The sequence below is a fragment of the Carassius auratus genome, unplaced genomic scaffold (genome assembly GCF_003368295.1).
Source record: "Carassius auratus strain Wakin unplaced genomic scaffold, ASM336829v1 scaf_tig00027603, whole genome shotgun sequence".
Lineage (NCBI taxonomy): Eukaryota > Metazoa > Chordata > Actinopteri > Cypriniformes > Cyprinidae > Carassius > Carassius auratus.
In genome coordinates this window covers 525,118-546,074 of record NW_020525608.1, presented here as the reverse complement: position 1 = coordinate 546,074, position 20,957 = coordinate 525,118, and the positions used below count along the sequence as shown (strand labels likewise).

The 20,957-nt window shown below is 34.8% G+C and overlaps 1 protein-coding gene across 1 annotated transcript; it reads right to left on the bottom strand.

Moving 5' to 3' along the window:
* Positions 1–5,578: 5,578 nt before the first annotated feature.
* Positions 5,579–15,110, bottom strand: LOC113079315 (CMRF35-like molecule 8). Its single transcript, XM_026251563.1, has 9 exons — positions 15,008–15,110; positions 7,866–8,159; positions 7,740–7,788; positions 7,005–7,040; positions 6,842–6,922; positions 6,649–6,749; positions 6,356–6,402; positions 6,170–6,232; positions 5,579–5,978 (listed from the first exon to the last, which is right to left on the bottom strand). The coding sequence occupies exons 1-9, from the start codon at positions 15,108–15,110 to the stop codon at positions 5,925–5,927; spliced, it is 828 nt and encodes a 275-aa protein (XP_026107348.1). The 3' UTR covers positions 5,579–5,924.
* Between the last annotated feature and the right edge of the window lie 5,847 nt (positions 15,111–20,957).

The following is a 20,957-nucleotide window of genomic DNA, read 5'->3' as shown; positions in this document are numbered from 1 at the left end:
CTGTAAGCAAAGTCACGTTAGACCTGTCAGCTGTCAGCAGAAGGAACAGAAAGATGTTTCCCTTATTTTGGATGAATAACCCTTATTTTCAATATCACCAAACCTGTCCCTCACTTTACCTGTATGTAAAAGTGGTTTGCAAAACAGTATGACCACAATAAGGATTCAAGGATGAAAACAGAGAAATATAGAGAATCGCTATCTATATAATGAGAGTACTTAGTAGGAATATAGAATGTGAAACATAGAAATACATACATATATATATATATATATATATATATATATGTATATATATATATATATATATATATATATATATATATATATATATATATCCATCAGGACTGCCTATGCATAGGGGATCTTGTGCAATGCCCCTGTGTATATGTATTGTATGTATGAATTGAGTCAATGCTGAAGCGGGTTACATTTATTTATATGCAGTAGGTGACAAACATGCGAATGTATTAACTCATGCCCCAAAAAACACAACAGTGCAGTAACGTGTGAGTCACGTTGAGTCACTACATGACAACAATAGCAGCAGTAACATATGCAAATATAGATGAGGATACATGAGTATTATTAAAGTGTTCATATGATGCTGTTTAAAAGAACATTATTTTGTGTAATAATTGGTTTAGGCGGTTTAAGGTTAAAAAACAACAACAACACATTGTTTCTCCTCTATGCCCTGCCTTTCTGAAATGCGTAGATTTTTAAAAAGCTCATCATTCTAAAAAAGGTAGGTGTGCTCTGATTGGCCAGCTATCCAGTGCTTTGTGATTTGCTGAATACCTTAAGCATGTGACCGATATGTTACGCCCCTTTTACTGTGCCGTGACCCAGACCAGCAGCACAAGACTCAGTCCAGTTTCTCTGCTCGTGCACATCCCATCATCAGTTCTCTTTTAGCAGTTCAGTCAATATACTGTTAGGAGTAACTGAATAACTTGAGATATTGGTTTATATCGCATCAGAGGGAGTGTAAGGCACATTTATAAATCAAAAAACTTAAGCAATTTGTGGATTAGTGCATACTGCATATGTGAACGGTTTTAAATGATTCATTCCGATTTGGTGGACTGGTTTGACCAGTTCACAGAGAAGATCGGGACACCAGATGAGACAAAACCAATAAAACCCTTTACAAATGAGTCATTAGTTGCATCCAATGGGGACATAATTACTGATTATAAATGACTATTGTGTATCGCGCTGCTTAAACATAAAACCATGTCTGCATTTGTGATCAGAGAAACAACAAACGCTCTACACTGATCAAAACTCAAATTTGAATCATTGGCAAATTATTCAAATATATATAAATTAAAAAAAAAAAACGTACGTAGAGGCTGTGAGTCAAAAGTGTCAGACTGTCCATCTTTTTAGAAACAGCCATTGTGCCACAGACGTATTGCAGGCTACTAGTTCAGGAAACAGTCCACATCCTCCATAAAATGTGCAGCACACAACTGAATATTTGGGTTGAACTTTTCTGGAACAGTGTTGTAAATACAACTTAACCACTGATTTCTACTTGTCCTCTTTGGAAGACCAAACAAAGTTTCGCTTTCATAATGAAACACAGCATCTCCACAACATGGTGACAGCAGCAACAGCGAGAATCAAAAGGTATGCCTTCTTTCTTTCTTTGCTGGTTTAGCAGGGTCAGGACGAGCCTTAACTTTTATAAAGAATATCTCTTCGGGTTTGAGAATTTAGTCTTTGCAACTTTACAGATCTTCATGCATCAAGAGCTTTTAACACTCCAAAGAGAAAGGAACACTTGAAAATGCACCATATGACCCCTTTAAGATTATTCTAATAAAAATTATTTAACTTCATGTGCAATGCAGTCAACATTAAAGTGTCTCACTCTTGAGGTTTCTGGGTAGTGGGTATTAAGGCTGTATCCTTCTCTAGTTCTCATTTTACAATTATAGAACAACTGGAGGGAGTCGATGCTGAAGCCGGTTACATTTATTTATATGCAGTAGGTGACAATCCACCACAAGTAAAGATTTTAATAGGACTTGAAACAGGATGTGACTCACATCTTTCACACTGCAGTCAATGTTAGTTGAGAATAACGACTCATTGGTAAAAACATACACATCACAATTCACTCATAACATAAGGCTTGTGCTTACAGAAAAATTAATGACATAAAATATGCACTAAAATTAAAGATGATCTTCCATTTAACTTACATTTACACTGTTATTGGTGATGCGTTTGACACCATAGATCATGACATACTCGTAGATCGATTACAAAACTATACAGGTATTCAAGGGCAGACTCTAAGACGGTTTAGATCCTACCTGTCCGATCATTACCATTTTGTTTATTTAAATGGGGAGTCATTTCGTTGATCACCAGTAAAATATGGAGTGCCACAAGGATCCGTCCTAGGTCCCCTTCTATTTTCAATATACATATTGCCTCTTGGTAATATTATTAGAAAATACGGGATTAGTTTCCACTGTAATGCTGATGATACTCAGCTATATGTCTCAACGAGACCAGATGAAACTTCTAAATTATTTAAGCTAACAGAGTGTGTTAAAAATGTAAAAGACTGGATGACCAATAATTTTCTCCTATTAAATACGGATAAGACAAAGATGTTAATTATTGGACCAAAAAAAAAAATGTACACAGAATCTTGTAGACTACAGTTTGCAACTAGACGGATGAAAACCACAAAAAAAAACCTACAATTAACTTTGGATACTTACTACACAATTGCCATAACTTCCAAAGTGCCAAAAATGCAGTAATGACCAGAAGTACAACCCCACACACCATGAGAGGAGACTCACAAAGAGGACAACTGAAACAGATATGTTTGTTCATATATGACATAAAATGTATTTATGTGTTCATAATAAAATGATATACAGAAGTATGCTGGTGTAGAGCAGAAGGTCACCTGTGAGGGTCATTAGAGCTCATTACAGATGGATTCCTGACTGTTGTCTTCAGATTGTGGATGGGAGACGCTGTGCTCACTGGCATAAGGACAGAAATCAAATGCAACATGAATAGAGATTATTTATGCAAAGGATCAGTGATGCAATGAGGCAGAAACAACATAACATCATGTGCCATCAGTAACTGCTTTCAATCGTGTAATGCGGGAGAGAGGACTCAAAGGCGAGAGTTGCAATTACAGTCTTTATTTGAAACAGAGTCTGACCGCAGGCAATCTATCTTAAATGAGAAAACAAAGAACTGAAGACACCCGTAGGCTGGGAAAAACTTGAACACAAAAACTCCTCTATGGCAGAGAAGACCACAGCACTGGTGAGGAACACAAACTAACGAAGAGGCTGATGAAGGGAGAGCTCCAAACAGGTAAGTCGAAGTAGTTCTTGGCAGGTAGGGTTCTGTGGATGTATGACGAGCACAGAGTAATTCTAGCAGTGGTAGCAAAGTAGTGACAGGGCAGGGCAGGGCAGGGCAGGGAAGGGCAGATTCACTAACCAAAACGCACCTGTGACATTAAACAATCTGACAATAGGACAAGAGAAGAGAGGGTTAAAAAAAAAGCCAAGATAATGAGACGGGATGAGGAACAGGAATGAGCCTAATGGAAGTGAGAACAGCTGTCAGTAATGAAGTGGAGGGTGATGGGGAAAAGGGAGAAAGAGTGACCAGCAGAGGGAGACAGGACCATGACAAATAGATTTATCTTTATTTGCATAGGTAAACAACTCTCACATTTCCTCTGATTATGTAAGAATGTTTGAGTTCTGCAAGTAATTGATGCCCTGTGGTGCCATCCCAAAGAGGTCCAAAATCACTGTGTCCAGCTGGTGGAATGCCCTCCGAATCTCAATTCAAACAGCGAGTCTCTACTCATTTTCAAAAAACATCTAAAGACTCATCTTTTCGCCAGCACTTAACCAACTAGGCATCATGTATGACAGTCAAAAATGGGATATGAGCTGCAAAATGACCAGATCCTGCCATTAGCTATAGAAGACATATCTTGTGTGTATAGGGCTTACATGTGGATATGAAGAAGCAATACAGAAGACCTGTATTTCCTGTAAATGCACATATATACACCTCAATTTTGCCTATATGTGGCATATATATGCATATATTCAGCATATATATTATCATATATGTGCATATATGCAGCATATATTGTGCATATACACTGCATATAGGTTTCATATATGTGCATATATCCACATATAGGTTTTTTCCATGTGGGAAGGAACAGAAATAGGGGCAGACACAGACAGTCCATGGTCCTGACAATATGAATGTATTTAAAGCACCTTTCTGTACAGAAGTCAGTGGTTCTTCATTATGCTAAACAAAGGTACAAGAAAACAGTCTCAGGTTTAAAAAAATAATAAAAAGTTTAAATAATGCTTATTTGTTTCTGTAAACTTTCACACATCCTTCACACGTTCTACTATACTGTGTTAGTTGAGAATAACTTATGAGTGCAAAAATCATCCAGAGTCCAGACACATCCAGACACTGCAGTAGTGGATCATAAGTATAACTTATCCAGAATAGTCAGAATGCTATTTTAAAGTGCAATGGAGGAGATAAAATGCCGAAAGTAGTGATACATTATCTGTATTATAAACAGCACTGATGAGAAGAAGAGATAAAACCAACATAAAGTATACTTGCTTTTCAAACTACACATCATCATCAATACTAAAATTTTAGTTTTTTTCCCCCCATACTAATAGTTTTCTAATTCACTTTTACATGTTGTTTGAATATAAATGTGTGTTGGCAGTGTGTGTACACAACCACCCTATAATCTTCTCTTCCGTGTCTGAGGTGAGAGAGTTCAAAACAAAGCAGTTTGTGATATCCTGTTCACGAATTAATCATTCGTTTTAAATGGTTCACGTCTCCAATACGCATTAATCTCCAATTTCAAAACATTATGAGTCTTCATTTACTGAACTGACATGATTTGGCAGTTTGTTCGCACTCTTAATTGCTGGTTGTAAATAAATTATTCACAAAAGTTTTGAAGCTTGACAAAGTAGTTTATTTATTTATTATTATTATTATTATTGTTGTTGTTGTTGTTGTTGCTTAATGAAATGTCAATGAAATTTAGATTTAAGCTGTGTAACAACTGCTGTAATATTAGAAAACAAAATATTGTTTTCCCCATTACTGTTAACCTTAACATTAGGCTAAGAAAAATCCGAAAAATACCTTCATAACTATCCACAGCAGCAATGATCACGAGCATCATACTGAAAATCTTCGCAGGGCAATTGTCGTTTGTTGTATATTAAATAGCCCACTGACAATGACAATCATGCATGTGAGATGATTCTTGGACGACACAAAACTTGCATGAACTATGTGTTTTAATGAATGTTGATAAGAAATGCATAAAAATTATATCGTTCATGTTTATGTAGAGATAAAAATGTCCAGCAGATGGCGCTACACATACAGAAAAGATATTTAAAAAAGTGTGTAAGCAAGGTATATAAACTTTTTAATGCAGACAATTATTATTATTTTTTTAAATGTGCAATTGAAACTAATAAAAGTACAATTCAAAGTAAAATTCAAAATATACTTATTTTAAAAACGATTTCAATGCAACTAACAAAACTGCATTTACTGTAAGTAACCCAAACAATTATGTAGGCCTAATGTCGACTTCAAAGAAAGCACGAAAAGAAACGTTACAGAATATTTCAACTCTTTCTAAAGTGTTGATTTGGTCATGTATTATTTCTGAAATGTACCTGTCATGTAATATGCATATCTATGTACAGTAGGCCTCAAATAATTAATTTTGCTTTCTCAATATTACATATGTTAAGCACTGAACCTTCACAATTATTTATTATTTACAGTTATTGACTTCCACTTTCTCATAACTTCATTCAGAACTCACAGGTGAGAGTTTATTTCACAGAGCTGTAGATCACTTCAGTTTCTGGATTCACTGATGAAGAAGGCTGTGAAGAAACAAGATCAGCTCTGAGAATCTCATTTCTGCATCACAACACTTAGTGTGTCATTTCAGGGCCAAAAGTGTCACATAATGGACATAATGGATATGCAAAAATAGTCATTTACAAACAAATTTCCCACTCCCTGTCAAAACTGCACATCACTTTAATAAAAAATCTCAAGAGGAGACACTTACTGCTTTATGAAAGGTAATCACAGAACTGTAAATCACTGAATTATCATCCACCGAGGCAGAAGACTGTGAACAAACACACATGACAATCAGCATCTCAGTAAATGTAAATGAGTTTTGGGTGAATGTGTTCTTCTCTGAAGACTTCTGGATTGCAAGAGTATGTTAATAAAATCCTAAAATACTTACTGTATTTCTGGTGCTGTTGAAATGCCCTTCTCTAATTTGCCCTCTCTCTGTCAAAGTGAGATATGAAGATTAAATCCCATTATATTTTACTCTATTAACATCCATTGAATCTTTCAATTCCACAAAAAGATATTTCTATGATATTTCTATGTGTTTGCATCAAGACGATGAACTTTATATTTGACCGATTTTGTCCTATAATTGTGCTATAATTGTGGATGCCTCTCAAGTCACCTTATTATCTCTTTTATAAATATATATTATGTCCATTTATTGATTTATGAGAAACTCACCCAGCTTCTTTCTCAGCCTCCAGGTTACTATGGCAACAAGAGCAACAATCAGTAACAGCATAAACATGGAAAGCAAACATGTGACCAGAATCACATCAGACCTGTAGTGATGAAGAGACATATCTGTTTTTATCATAACAACAGAATTTGTAATTCAGAGATATAATTTCGAGCAAATGCCTTAAATATCTACTTGTTTTGCTCATCTGTGCTGCTGTGTATTTCAGTGTTAACAGTCTCTGAAGCAGCTGTTAGAGATCGATGTGTTTCAGCTCTGCAATTAAAAATAACTATGGTGCATGTAACAGCAATACAGTTACTTTTATGAATGACTGAATAACAATGTTTACACTTACCTGTCTGTGTCAGGTGTTGAATCAGTAATCATAGCTCTTGGAAATAGCAGAAATGGAGAAACAAGTTTATTAATGTGAACATAATCTTATCATTATAGCTGTTTGTTATTGAAGCCCATTTCCAAGTGCAGAACTCTGACATAAAAAGTATACATTTTGCATGTATTATAACATTTTTCATCTCGAGAATTAGACTTCGTCATAATTGTAACTTTCAATCCAAAAGTTATAACTTATGGATGTCATAATTTAAACATTTATTTCAAAATGCCAACTTTCCAACTCATATTTTTGTCATAAATTTTAATTTTAGTTTAGTTTTAGATTTTCAGTCTCATAATGTTGAGTTTTTTGACATTTTATATCATAATCATAATTGTGATTTACCCAAAAATGATCTATTATGTGGCAGAAATGGGTTTCCATAGTATATTGAGCATCCAGAGTATTTTGCATTGGCTTTTATGGTTTTCAGATAAATTATGATTATATAAATTTCATATCTTAATTAATTATTACTGTTCCTAAGAAGTCTGATAAAGGCATTCAGTCTGATAAACTGTGTGTAACTGTTTCTTACTGTTTATTATATATTTGCACCTAAACTGAAAGTCTTTGCCTTTTTAATTTTTAGCATTTTTGATTTTTACTTTTGTGATGTCACATTAAAATGTTCTGGCTAGAAAAGCATTGGATGTGACTGATTTTTTAAATGCTCAAGAATGTTTCACCTACATGTCTGCCTCCGAGTCAGATGGTGCAGTTGCTGGAATAGTTGTAAATGCTTGAAAGAAACAAAAATATGTGAATTTTAATAAAATAAAGAGTGTCACGGATGGCAAAAGTGGTTTGTGATCTTACCTCTTTTGGGTTCAGTGACTGTGATGAGAACAGGAACCTGCAGATCTCCTACAGAGCAGTAGTACCAGCCAGAATCAGTCCGTCTCAGTCCAGTCATCAGCACAGTGAAGGATCTTCCCCCATCATCATCTCTGATCAGCACTGATGGATTCTGGGATGTGTAACATCTCTGATCTTTATATCTGCACCACTGTTTGACTTTATTTTGATATCCAGAACTGTAGAGACACTGAACACTGATATCACCACCTTCATGTCCACATACACTGCTGCTCACCACAGACACATCAGGAGCTGGACACAGACAGCAAAAGGATCAATAAGATTTTTAAATCAAATGGCTTATTGTTTCTAAAATGTAAATGTTTAAACTGTATTGATATCGCAAAAAAAAAATACTTTATTTCTTTATTAATTATTAATTAAATTAATTAAATAATACTTTATTAATTACCTTATTTTTTTTTAAATAAATTCTGAACTCGTTCCTTAGGAAAATTAATTGTGATTTTAATATAAAAAACATGCTTATAAACTGTATAAATAGTATATTGAATAAGTTAATAGGCTACGCATCCACCGCACAGTTCATGAATTATAATTTTATATTCATATGGGTTCACATTAGGCTAAATTGCCCTGTCAAGTTCTCATTTTTTAATTCTTCTTTTTTTTCAGCTACAAATATCTATCACACATAATCCAACAACAACCTTTTATATGATTCATAACATTACTTAGCAACATTATTTATTACAATAATTTGGAAAAGATATTCTTACCTGACTCCACCGTCAGATACAAATAATAACCGTCGTCAGTGTTATAGTCTCCGATCTCAACAGCACACCAGTAATATCCGGAGTCTGAGGTCTTCAGATTCTTCCACTGCACTGTAAAAATACTCTGGGCTGGATAATCAGTGAGGGAATATTCTCCTGGCTCATTTGTATATGCCAATATTTCACACGAAATCCAATATGTCCCCTTACACCAGTATTTACGGTTTTCCTTATGTTTTTTATCATATAGACAGGGAATATTTCCAGGCGATCCAGATTTCACTACGATATTATGCATTACAGCTTCATCTGTAAACAAGATTAAATGCAAATGAAAGAATCCATAAAATAAATATCAAATAATTCAAGTTAAAGTATTTAAAAAAAATGCAAGTTTAACATAACACCATGCAATAGTTTAATAACACTAAAAAGAGAATTGTAGCGTTTTTCTTAGCGTTTTACCTGAGATGTGAAGCAAAATCCCAGAGAGAATCAGCGGGTAAATCATGTCTATAGCAGAGTGCATGTGTATGAGAGGAGCTGGTCAGGTTTCGCAGTGTGTCTGTTTCCTCCCGATTCAGAGGAAGAACAGAATTATCGCCTTTAAACCACATAAGCACCAACAAGATGCAGCCATGCAATCTTACACTAGCAACAACAAATACGTTTTTAATTTATGGGCTCTAATTTGATTTCTGAATACATGTTAGCAGTGATGACAGTAATGTAATTATTGTCGAATGTTTAAGAAATAATATGTTAATTTTTAAATATCTGCCACTAAATTGACACGAACGCGATTGAAGCACACAAACTGTAATGTTTAATTGCTAGGTTGTTTTTATTATTGCTTGTTCAATCATTTTCTCAATCTGTGCTGTTTTACAACATTTATTTATTTATCTGTTTATATTTTTGAGTTAAAACACTTCAAATAAAATGGGCTGGAGTTGAAGGAAAGAGATCAAGGGGGTTGGAATAAATCATTTTGAAAAAGCTAAATATGATTAACAAAATAAAAGCATGTTCAAACGCTAAATTGTCTAAACAGCAAAACATTTGTAAACAAACATGACATAGGCCTAAAAGAAAATTATATCAAAGTTTGAGAAAACAATGCAAAAAGTATCTGATATATATATAATATATAAAAAGTAATCTTACTTTTCCTTAAAATAACCCCTAATTATGCATTACATTTTTATCATTAGGCTACTATTAATAATTTAACGGTAAAATAGTTTTGGGAAACTTCAATCAGATTTCACAAGACATTTTTAATATCTGATCCCTTTTACTATTATAAAGCTATGCTGTATGAACATGTTTGTGCAGTTACTAATAAGTGAACTACAGTATACATTTTTGTTAATGCAGTAATGCTGGTATTTTCATAAAAAAATCTGTTGTTTGATATGATATTCGCCACTATATATATATGTGTGTGTGTGTGTGTGTGTGTGTGTGTGTGTGTGTGTATATATATATATATATATATATATATATATATATATATATATATATATATATATATATATATATATATATATATAGGCTATACATATACATTTTAGTGGTGGGCCTTTATCAGCGTTAACGTGCTGCGTTAACGTGAGACTCTTATCGGCGATAAAAAAAATATCGCCGTTAATTCTCAAAGATGGGTTGGAAGCTGGGTCTATACTAATCAAGCTATGATGACTAACCTTGATATTTTATATAACTGACTGGCTGAGGAAAGCCTAAAAAGATACTCAGGACAGTTGACGGGCCACTGCTGCTCATCGTCACGAAAGCTTATCTTTTTCACGTGTTTTTAAGCATTTCCGCTTGTGGATAAAGCATCCAAAACAAGACGTGGAAAAGCTGAACTAGCGCGCTGTGTTCGGTGCGCACGAGAGAGATCGAGCGCTGCGTATCACGGGCAGCGACACTGAACCGAGCCCTCTTCTGCGAAGTTCTCCTCGAAGTCCCTCCTGCACCTAAACAAACAAATACAAATGCAGTTTGAACAAACAAAAAGATGTGAAAGAGCCCAATTCAGTACTCGCTGTGTTCTGGTGTTCAGGGCTGGCAGAGAAAGACGTCTCAAAACACTTGAACATCGAATTTGCTTATTTTTGCTCTTGTGCCGACAAATATATACAAAATATGTCAAAATATCCACCTTGGAAATTATGCTCGAAAAAACTGTCAGTTATTTCTTAAGTGAAAGTGAAAGCTGAGGTAAAAAATGGGATGCATATATTGGATGTGTTCATTGTCTCTTAAAGTGACCGCGCCTAATTTAGCTACTGGCTGCTGTAATGTTAATCCAAGAAAATGAAAGAAAATCACTCACTGATCTTGACTGAATTTCTTTGTAGTTTTAACAGTCAAACCAAAAATTATTTAGACACCAGATATAATTTTTGAGATATATATATATATATATATATATATATATATATATATATATATATATATATAGCAAAACTAATAATGTGAGAAATGTTGAATGTGTCTGAATAAATGTAGGTTCGATTGTATATTTAATTTTTACATTGAAGACTATCCAGTGCTATTTTACATGGAATCCGTTAACATGGGTGCATAAAAAAAATGCAACGCATATGCACTGCAGACGGGGTATGTGTGAATCAGGCGTAAGGTTGTTTGCACCTTGTGCAATGTGGAATTAGTTTACAGCTTTTTCAAGCACTTTGTGATACATTTTGGAAACAGGAGATGAGCCCCTTTTCTAATGCACCACCTAGCTTGATAAACCCCTTCTCAAAGACTTTCTGTTTGTCAATTTTATTTGGGTAACACACATATTCTGAATGCCTTTGGCAAAATTCGAATGAGCCATTTTAATCTAGATTAATTTCAAGATCACAGTGAGATTAATCTAGATTTAAAAAAATGTATCTATGCCCACCACTCTAATATATATATATATATATATATATATATATATATATATATATATATATATATATATATATATAATTTTGATTCAACTATTATTTATTTATTTTTTATGTATGCAGGCCCCATTTCTTATCTGTATCTCAGAAAAGATCTTTATAAGCACAGTTCTGTATTGCACTGGTTCCTGTAAAGAGCACGCTGAACATCTGAGCAAAAAAAAAATAATAATGTGAGAATTTGAACTGTGGGTGTTGGACAGAAATCAGCCACAAAAACATAAGGACAGAAGCAGTGCTTAAACATTCAAGCAGAAACACTGACTTCTGCTCCACTAACAGTGCTGTTGACTGCTGATAAGCGTAGACCACAGAGAGCAACGGCAGCAGGCCGATACATACATATGAGCTCACCACAATGTCTGTGATACTTTTATACAGAATGAGCAGACCTTTAGTTGACGGCATGTAAAAGCCATGTATACTTATTAGAAAGTAAGGCATAGGACAAGGATATTAACCTGAAACCAAGGCACATACAACTGCAAAAAACATTTTTCATTTTAACCATGCTTGTTTGTATTAAAGCAAACACCAGAACACTGTACAAGTAAACTAACATTGGTTTAACATTGAACAAATTAAACGGCGATACTGTAATAAAGGGGGGGGGGGACACTACAAAAAAAAAACAGTTGTGATGACAGTCCTCTGCTGTTGATTGTGTTTCTCTTGGTCTGTTCTTGTGTTGTTCTCGCTGTTGGTGTCAGTGTGGAGCCACAGTGCTGTATATTATGCTGTTTATTGCTCCACCTGCTGGAATCTTTATCGCGTCACTCCTAGGAACATGATCAATAGTGCTGTAGTAGATTATATAATAATAAACAGGATTTATAATTATGTAAGAATTAATCACACCAATGCTTGTCTGGTCTACTTGCATTAGGATTTTCATCATTTATAGTGCTGTATATGACAGGGGGTGTCAATTTGTGGCTGTTTCCCTGTTCACTAAACATGATTTACATGAAAGAAATATATAAAAATGGACATGCAAATGTAAAACACTGCTACAAAAATGTACTTCACAGTGTCAAACAGTGAATCCTTTACCAGGTATTGATCACAAACACAAATAAGAAACATACCATGGTCCATGGCAGGCATCAGTTTCACAGTAGAAATAACCAACTGATATCTGTATACTACAGTTGGTAGTCAGTGCCAACAAAAAATAAAATAAATATTAATTGTTGAATAAACATCTAAATATTTTGACCAGGGCAGCTTAGACAATGATAAGCAAAATTTATTTTTTTGCCACTTACCAATTTACTGCCACAATAACTGTTTTGAAGCGTGAATCAAATGTGAGTTACTTCTACATTTTGTGGACATAAAACAGTCCCATAAAACAGCACTTATAGAATAGAATTTTAATTTTAATCCCCTGTCCCCTGGTTCTGCCTCCGTTACAGTGATGAGAACAGGATTCATTGCATCTCCAGCAGAGCAGTAGTACCAGCCAGAATCAGTCCGTCTCAGTCCAGTCATCAGCACAGTGAAGGATCTTCTCCCATCATCATCTCTGATCTGCACTGATGAATTCCGGTCCTCCCCACTGTGTAACATCTCTAGGCCCGGTTTCCCGATAGCGCTCACTCTTAGCGCGCTAAGAAGACATCGAAAGATATATCTTACCAAAGTTATGTTCCTAAGTGTGTTCCCCGATGTATCCCTTAGAAAGATTCTTAACACGCTGCCTCTTACGTCCAACGTTACAAGAGCGCTGTCCAAAGTGAGGGTGCTGAATTAGTTGTCATCAATTGCTCAGGAATCGATTTTCCACTTCACGCGAAGATGCAATATACAGCGTTAAGACAGACAACATGTTCTCTGCAAATGAAACATTCCTCAAATTATTACAGTAACATTTATTTTAACATCGTTTAAGTTATCAGTAAAATATAGACTATAAATTAAATTATCAAATGGTAATATGTTCACACGATATGTTTTGATGGTTAGACTAACTGGGTATCCCTCGCTAATCATCCACCCTCCGTATCCCGCTGTGCCTCTTGTGCTGCTTCTTGACATGGGTTTAACGACTTATAAAAAGTATATAATACACTTCTATATTAATGGTAAAGTACTTTACAATCAGAATTGATTGGCAAGCAGCTGCAGTTACTTCTGTTTAATGTGGTATTGATTGCAATTGGTTTGTTTTTAATAAAAAGCAACCGATCTACAATGAACAGAGAGAGAGAGAGAGTAGATACAGAATATGCTGGGGAAGCAACGTAAAAAAGGGCACCAAGCCTCTCGTCAGAGGAACTTGAAGTTTTGCTGGACCTTGCTACCAGGTCAGATTTCACACCCCTATGGTCCACTATAACCTGCACGTTTATGGCCACGTCTCCCTTTCGCGATGAGTAGCCTACCCCTGATCAATCACTGATGAATTGGCGATAGGGATGAGTGTGCCAGGATGTAATCCCCGGCATGGCGCAGAAGGGCGTTGGTGACAGGGCTTAAAGCAAAATTCCGCCGCGTTAGCGCAGGTCTGAGAAAGTCCAGCAGCTCCATAATGAGTTGTCTTGGGAGACTAATTTCTTTTAATATAGCCACGTCAGGCAAAATTTTGCCGAATAAAAAATTGACATTGACTAAACGGCTCCGTCTTTGATTCAATGCAAGGACACGTTGGATCGCTGCCATAGTTGGTCGCTTACTGGACACTACCATGCTTACCCATTTATAGAGCTTAGTCATTTAGAGCCAAATTGTTTGCCAGATTTTAATCATAAAAAAATTGATTGCCAATTCGCTTTAATTACATTACGAAAAAGCCTAGGCTAATTACCACCACATAAAGTCAACTTCATAAATAGGCCTGTATCCATTGCGAACATAATTTATTATGAGTCTTAAAAAATAACATAAAATCATTGTTGAGCCACAATATTGTCAACATACCATAGTTTGACTTGTACTGCGCTGCGCTGGTTTCTAAAGACTGCTGTACAGTAGCGTCTTTAGCTCAAACAACACTAAGAGAGAGCTTACGAATGGTCCAGGCCAACCTTACGAAAGTATGACTTACAGAAGATATACTTAGCGTACGAACGTGTCGGGAATCGTGCCATAAGGTTAAGAGAGAGGTTAAGGAATAGGTTAAGAACTATTTAGCGATAAGAACGTTTTGGGGAACCGAGCCCTGATCTTTATATCTGCACCACTGTTTGACTTTATTCTGATCTCCAGAACTGTAGAGACACTGAACACTGATATCACCACCTTCATGTTCAGAGACACTGCTGCTCATCAAAGATACATCAGGAGCTGAACACACACACACACACACACACACACCAGTCATTTGAGAGGATAAAACATATATTTAACATCAGAATGTTATTAAAATTAATACAAAATATCTTACCAGATTGAACCTTGATATAAACCTCACATGTGCTGCTCATTATTCCTTCAATGCCCACAATACAATGATAATCTCCAGTGTATTTGTTCTGCAGGTTTCTCATAGTCACAGTAAAGAGACTCTGATCAAGATGATCAATTACTGATAGATTCTCCTCGGAGATGTATTTCATATCAATATCTGAGTACCAGTATTTCTTCTGCTGTGTGTATTTCTTGTCATAATAACATGGGATGGTGACAGATCCTCCAGTCTGAACAGTTAATACTTGGTTTAACCAGCCGTCGTAGCATTCAACACCTAAACAAACAACATGCAAATAATTATTATGTCAAGAATTAACAATAAATCACCTCTAAATTAGTTTAGTCTTCTCAGAAAATTCAGTGAAAGCAACACATACAGCGGACCATAAAATGTGCCATTACAAGAAGATAAACATGATCTATTAAAAACAAATATCACAACATTTAATACTCGCCTATAATAAGCCAAAAACCTACTGAAATGTAGAGTATTTTTGTCTTTGTGTGTGCGTCCATTGTGTTGTTTCTCTTCCTGTATCTGAGCTGTTATAACTTTGGTTGTAGTAACTGAGCAATTCCTTTTTACCCTCATATAGCACTATTAGTACATTACCCCATGGTCGAATTCAGAGGGGATGGTGTTCTCAGTTTCTTTTTTCAGGGTGGGGGGGCTGAAATCAAGTGATTTTGGTCAATATTGATAATTAAAGCTGCAGTAGGTAACTTTTGTAAAAATATATTTTTTACATATTTGTTAAACCTGTCATTATGTCCTGACAGTAGAATATGAGACAGATAATCTGTGAAAAAATCAAGCTCCCCTGCTCCTCCCAGTGTCCTATTGCCATTTGCAGAAATTCATGCGCTCCCGGTAAGAAACAACCAATCAGAGCTGCGGTCCGTAACTTTGTTTGTGTTCAAAATTTACAAAATGTATATAATAAGCGAGTACACCATGAATCCATTTTCCAAACCGTGTATTTAGCTTGTCCTGAATCACTAGGGTGCACCTATAATAAGTGTATATATTTGGACTATTTTAGATTGCTTCGGGGGTACCGCGGCGGAGTAACCCAGTACCTTTGTGATTCTACATAGACATAAACAGAGAGAAGTAGTTCCGGCTACGATGTTCTTCCACAAGACTCAAGCAGTTCTGTTAATTAACCGCTAGAGCGTCAAAATTTACCTACCGCAGCTTTAAACAATATTTTGGTAAATTTGCTTTTGTGCTGAAACCTTGGCCTGTCATGGATAAATGCAATGATTCGTTCAAAACGCATATTTTCCTGTTCCCCAATGTGCATCCTAAATTCTATGTGATATTTTTCCAGTAGATAGGCTGGATAGTATGCACATTGGGACGCAGGAAAAGTGTTTATCTGAATGGGCCGTTGAATCACTGGCTCACTTGTTCATCAAAAACCAATTCATTCAATGAAGGAAACACTATGCAATACTATGTATGCACTGTTGTATAAAATTATTGCACATTTGTGCTCGCGCATGTAGGCCTACTGATATTCAGAAAAGTACATTGCTTGTGCAATGAATATTAAAACATTAAAACTCATACATGGGTATTTTTTCTTTAATTACTTAATCCAAAATGTTATTTTACTTGTATTCTAATAAGCTTCATCGCGCAGTGAATGCTTGTTTTTGTTTGGTTTTTGTAAAGTTTATCACAGGTGCATCTCAATAGATTAGAATATCATGGAAAAGTTCATTTATTTAAGTAATTCAACTCAAATTGAGATTCTTGTGTATCAAATAAATTCAAATGATTTTGGCTCACATTTAACAAAAACCCACCAATTAATTCTCAACAAATTAGAATACTTCATAAGATCAATTAAAAAAAAAAAAAACATTTTTAGTGAATTGTTGGCCTTCTGGAAAGTATGTTCATGTGGGATTTTAAAGTAAAGAAAAAAGACATTTGCACAGGATTTTAACAGTTTAATACAGGAAGTTATTTTGAATGATTGTAACCGAAACAGTTGGTTACAAACATTATTCAAAATATCTTTCACTTGAGGGTGAATGACAATTTTCATTTATTGGTAGCTATCCTTTCAACAAAACACACAACTTTAATAGTGTATGTACATACGTTCAGTTGTTATAACGTTAATAAGTAATGTAATATTTTGTATTTTTCCAGCCATCCGGTGAAATTAAGGATGTTGTGAAAGAACTTGATGAGGGCATCCTGACTGTGACTGAGGAGCAGCAAAGTGATGTGCTTCCCAGGGAATAACCAACATTGCTCTCATTTGGACATCTTGTCATCACTGACATCTCCCCTATCCCCAAGGTGTTTGGACTTCTAATGGGTCCTACCTCAAGTGCATGAAATACACCAATGAGGCTCTGCAAAAACTTAAGAAGAACAGCTGCTTCCACCAATGTTCATGATGTGTTCATGGGCTCCACAGCAAGCTCTTCCATAAAAAGGTTTTTTTTTTAAAAAAAAGAAAATAATATTTAGGTAATTTATTTTGAGCATTTCACAACTTTTTAGAATGCACATTAAAGTGTATCATGTTATGACTTGCAATATGCATGTTCTCATGAAAACAAATGTTGTTTCACGTATCATTGTCATATACAGTAGTGTACACATTTTCCTTCAAATTGACAAGTGCTTTTGCTTTCCTTTTTCTGTTTCTTGTTTTCTGACCACTAAATAGCATTATGATGGGGGAGGGTTTGGAAACTTTTAAGATTCTTCTATTGTTAACAATTATGTCTGGTCATGTTGCATTATGAAATTTAGAATCTGACAGTTTAAATCTTTGTGCTTTCATGTGCAATCCATTCATATTTTATTATACATATGTACAGTACACCCCTTTTTTAACTAAATGTGATTGCTTTTGCCTTATATATACATATATAATATCTTGGTTTCTCATTTTGACCAATAACGTGCATTATGGTGGGGGGAGTACATGTAAACTCATGATGCTATTTTCATTCAAGTACAAATTTCTTGTATAGTTCCTGATCTCAATTACAACTCTCTCTGTTTAAGGATTAGCAACAGTCCAAATGCATAAATGGTCAGTATTTGAAGCATTTTCTTTCGTGGTCATTTGTTCCTGTTTTAGACACCAACATCTTTCAGTTTTTGTCCTAGATTTGCGAGCTAAACTGGGTTGTTTAGTGTCATGTAGTTAAATTATATATAATATAATGCTTTGTAAGAAAAAATATTGTGGCTTTGAAAATCCAAAATATGATGTGAAAAGTGTTGATAAGCCAAATAATAAGTATTTACTTGATATTAGCCCATTTTGTAATCTGAAAATTTTGAAAATTTCAAGTATGTGCAAATATTTTGATGGGAAAACAGTGTTGTTACAAAGTTAAGTGATTTATTTTGATTTCCAATACATTGCAGTTTAATTAGTGGAATGCTTGTCATACAGCAGGATATGTCTGCCACTAACATGAGTGAAAGGAATTATAAATAAACACAGACCACTTGCCTGTTATGAGCTAAAAGAAAAACATAATGAACAACTTAAAACAGACAGTACTTTTGTTAAAAAGTTGAAATGTTATTTCAGGCATCTTAATTATTTCAGTCTAAGTTTTCTTCTAGAAACAGCTTGTTGCTCAACGAGACATGTAGCAATGATCTTAAGTCAAAGGTTTCTATTGTGTTTCTTTCTTCCTGTATTCATTCTCTGTGGTTGTTTTTGTCAAAACAGTCTCGCTGCTTGATTATAAAAGTTGCATACAAGTTACAAATGTGTCTCTTTCAGAGATCTGAAATCATTTATTTACATTATGAAGAAGAATTAAGAAAGGGTTCCCTTCTCTAGTACTCTCACTCTCTTTCTACTCAATTATAGTACTACTGGAGTGAGTCATGCAAAAACTAGTTATTTTAGTCTGTTTTGTGATCAGAACGTAGGAGAAATGGAGTAGAACTCTGTGATGAGTGGGTGGGGCCAAGGGCCGTGGGAACGGGTGAGTCCTACGTAGGAGATGGAAGGATATAAAACTGATGACAGTGAAGGACAAGAGAGGACCAGGCCTGGTCTTTATTTTATGTTTGGTTTTTATTTGTGTGCATCAGTCGTCCGTGAGGGGCTAATGCGCTGTTTTGTGTTTATTTTACATTTACATTTTATTCATTTAGCTGACGCTTTTATCCAAAGCGACTTACAATTGCTACATATGTCAGAGGTCGCACTCCTAAGTGCAGTGAAGTGTCTTGCTCAGGGACACATTAGTGTCTCACAGTGGATTTGAACCCGGGTCTGTCACACCAAGGGCACGTGTCTTATCCACTGCGCCAACACCACCCCTTTTTTTCACATTTTGAATTATTAAAATTTCTGTTTGATTGTCCACCGGTTCCCGCCTCCTTCTTCCTGATGATTAGGAAGTTTGAATGCATTACATAGGTCTACATCCTTTTTTAATAAAACTTGCATAATTACACACAATGAAAGCAAGCAAATAACTGAATTTAAACCAAGTTTAAAATTGTGCTTAAAAAACACATTCAACTGGATTCAACAAAAGATTTTTGTATATACATTATTGTTTACAGTATATACATTAACTGATACTGAATCGAGATCAAACCCAATAAAAAAAAGAAAGAAAAAATATTATTATATTACTCATTTGTTTGTTGCTTGAACAAGATTAAATCATATTTAAATACATTTATAAGTATTTAGAAAATGTAGACATCTAATGCATGCACACATACACAGAAGAGCAGAACATCAGTCTTTTTATCAATGATTTTCTAATCATATGATCTTTCAGTTTGATGTGGACATACAGAAACGCCATCTGAAAAATAAAATACAATAGCACACAATCATTAGGCAAATATTAGAACTGAACATGTTTCTGCACCTTCCATGACAGAAAATATTTGTTTTAATATATTTTATTAAAACATTTTTTTGAGAAGTTGCATCACTGTGCAAACAATTCATTTTCTTTCTTTGCTTGTAATTGTTCCATTTCTGTCCTGCACCTGAGCCCTTTTGTGGTTTGTGGGATGGTTATGCCTTTTTAGAAATTTGGATTCATTTGGATACACACTTTTGCAAAACTCTTTACACAGTGAGCACAACAGAAGTCTATGTGGGCTAAACTGAGGATCAGTTATCATTGCTTTGGCACAAAATGCATTCATTGACTACATCTCTCAAATTTCATGAATTCTTTTCTCACTCAGACACAACAACTGCCAAAACTCTTTGTACAAACAGGCCAATTTACATGCTTACATACTGTTTTCAAAACTGTTAAAGTTATGTTCAAAACAATAACGATACAAAACTAAATACAGTTTTTTACAGACGCTAGGACACATTTCTCAATACTTAGGTCACTTTTGCAGAACTCTTCACACAGTTCTCCTAACCAACTTTCAGCTTGGCAAAGCAGTTCATTTCACATTCAAAATGCACTACAACTACAAAACACTTTCTTCATGTCTCAAATCAATTCATTCTTCCAGAACACTAGCAAAGGTTCACAGCAGACAAACACACTTTGTCACCCACAAAACAAAGACCTAAAAAACACTAACAACATGTAGCATTATATGATGCTTTCTTGTGGAAAACAAGGATACATCTCTGTTTATAAATCACTGCAATATATGATACTGGAATGAATCAGACATGATGCAGAATTTGTCAATATTTTATGTCGTTTATTTATTTTTATTTTTATTTTTTTGCACTGAGTAAATCCAAAATACAAGAATTTGTATACACACCATCCACTGATACAGATACAATAGTAATGCTAATTAGTTATTAGTTATTAGTTATGTAATTGTTATTATAGCATTTAATTTTAAGATTTAAAATATATTTCATTCAAATATTACTGTAGAAATGTAGTTGAATGTCTTATTCAGTTTTGTATTATGT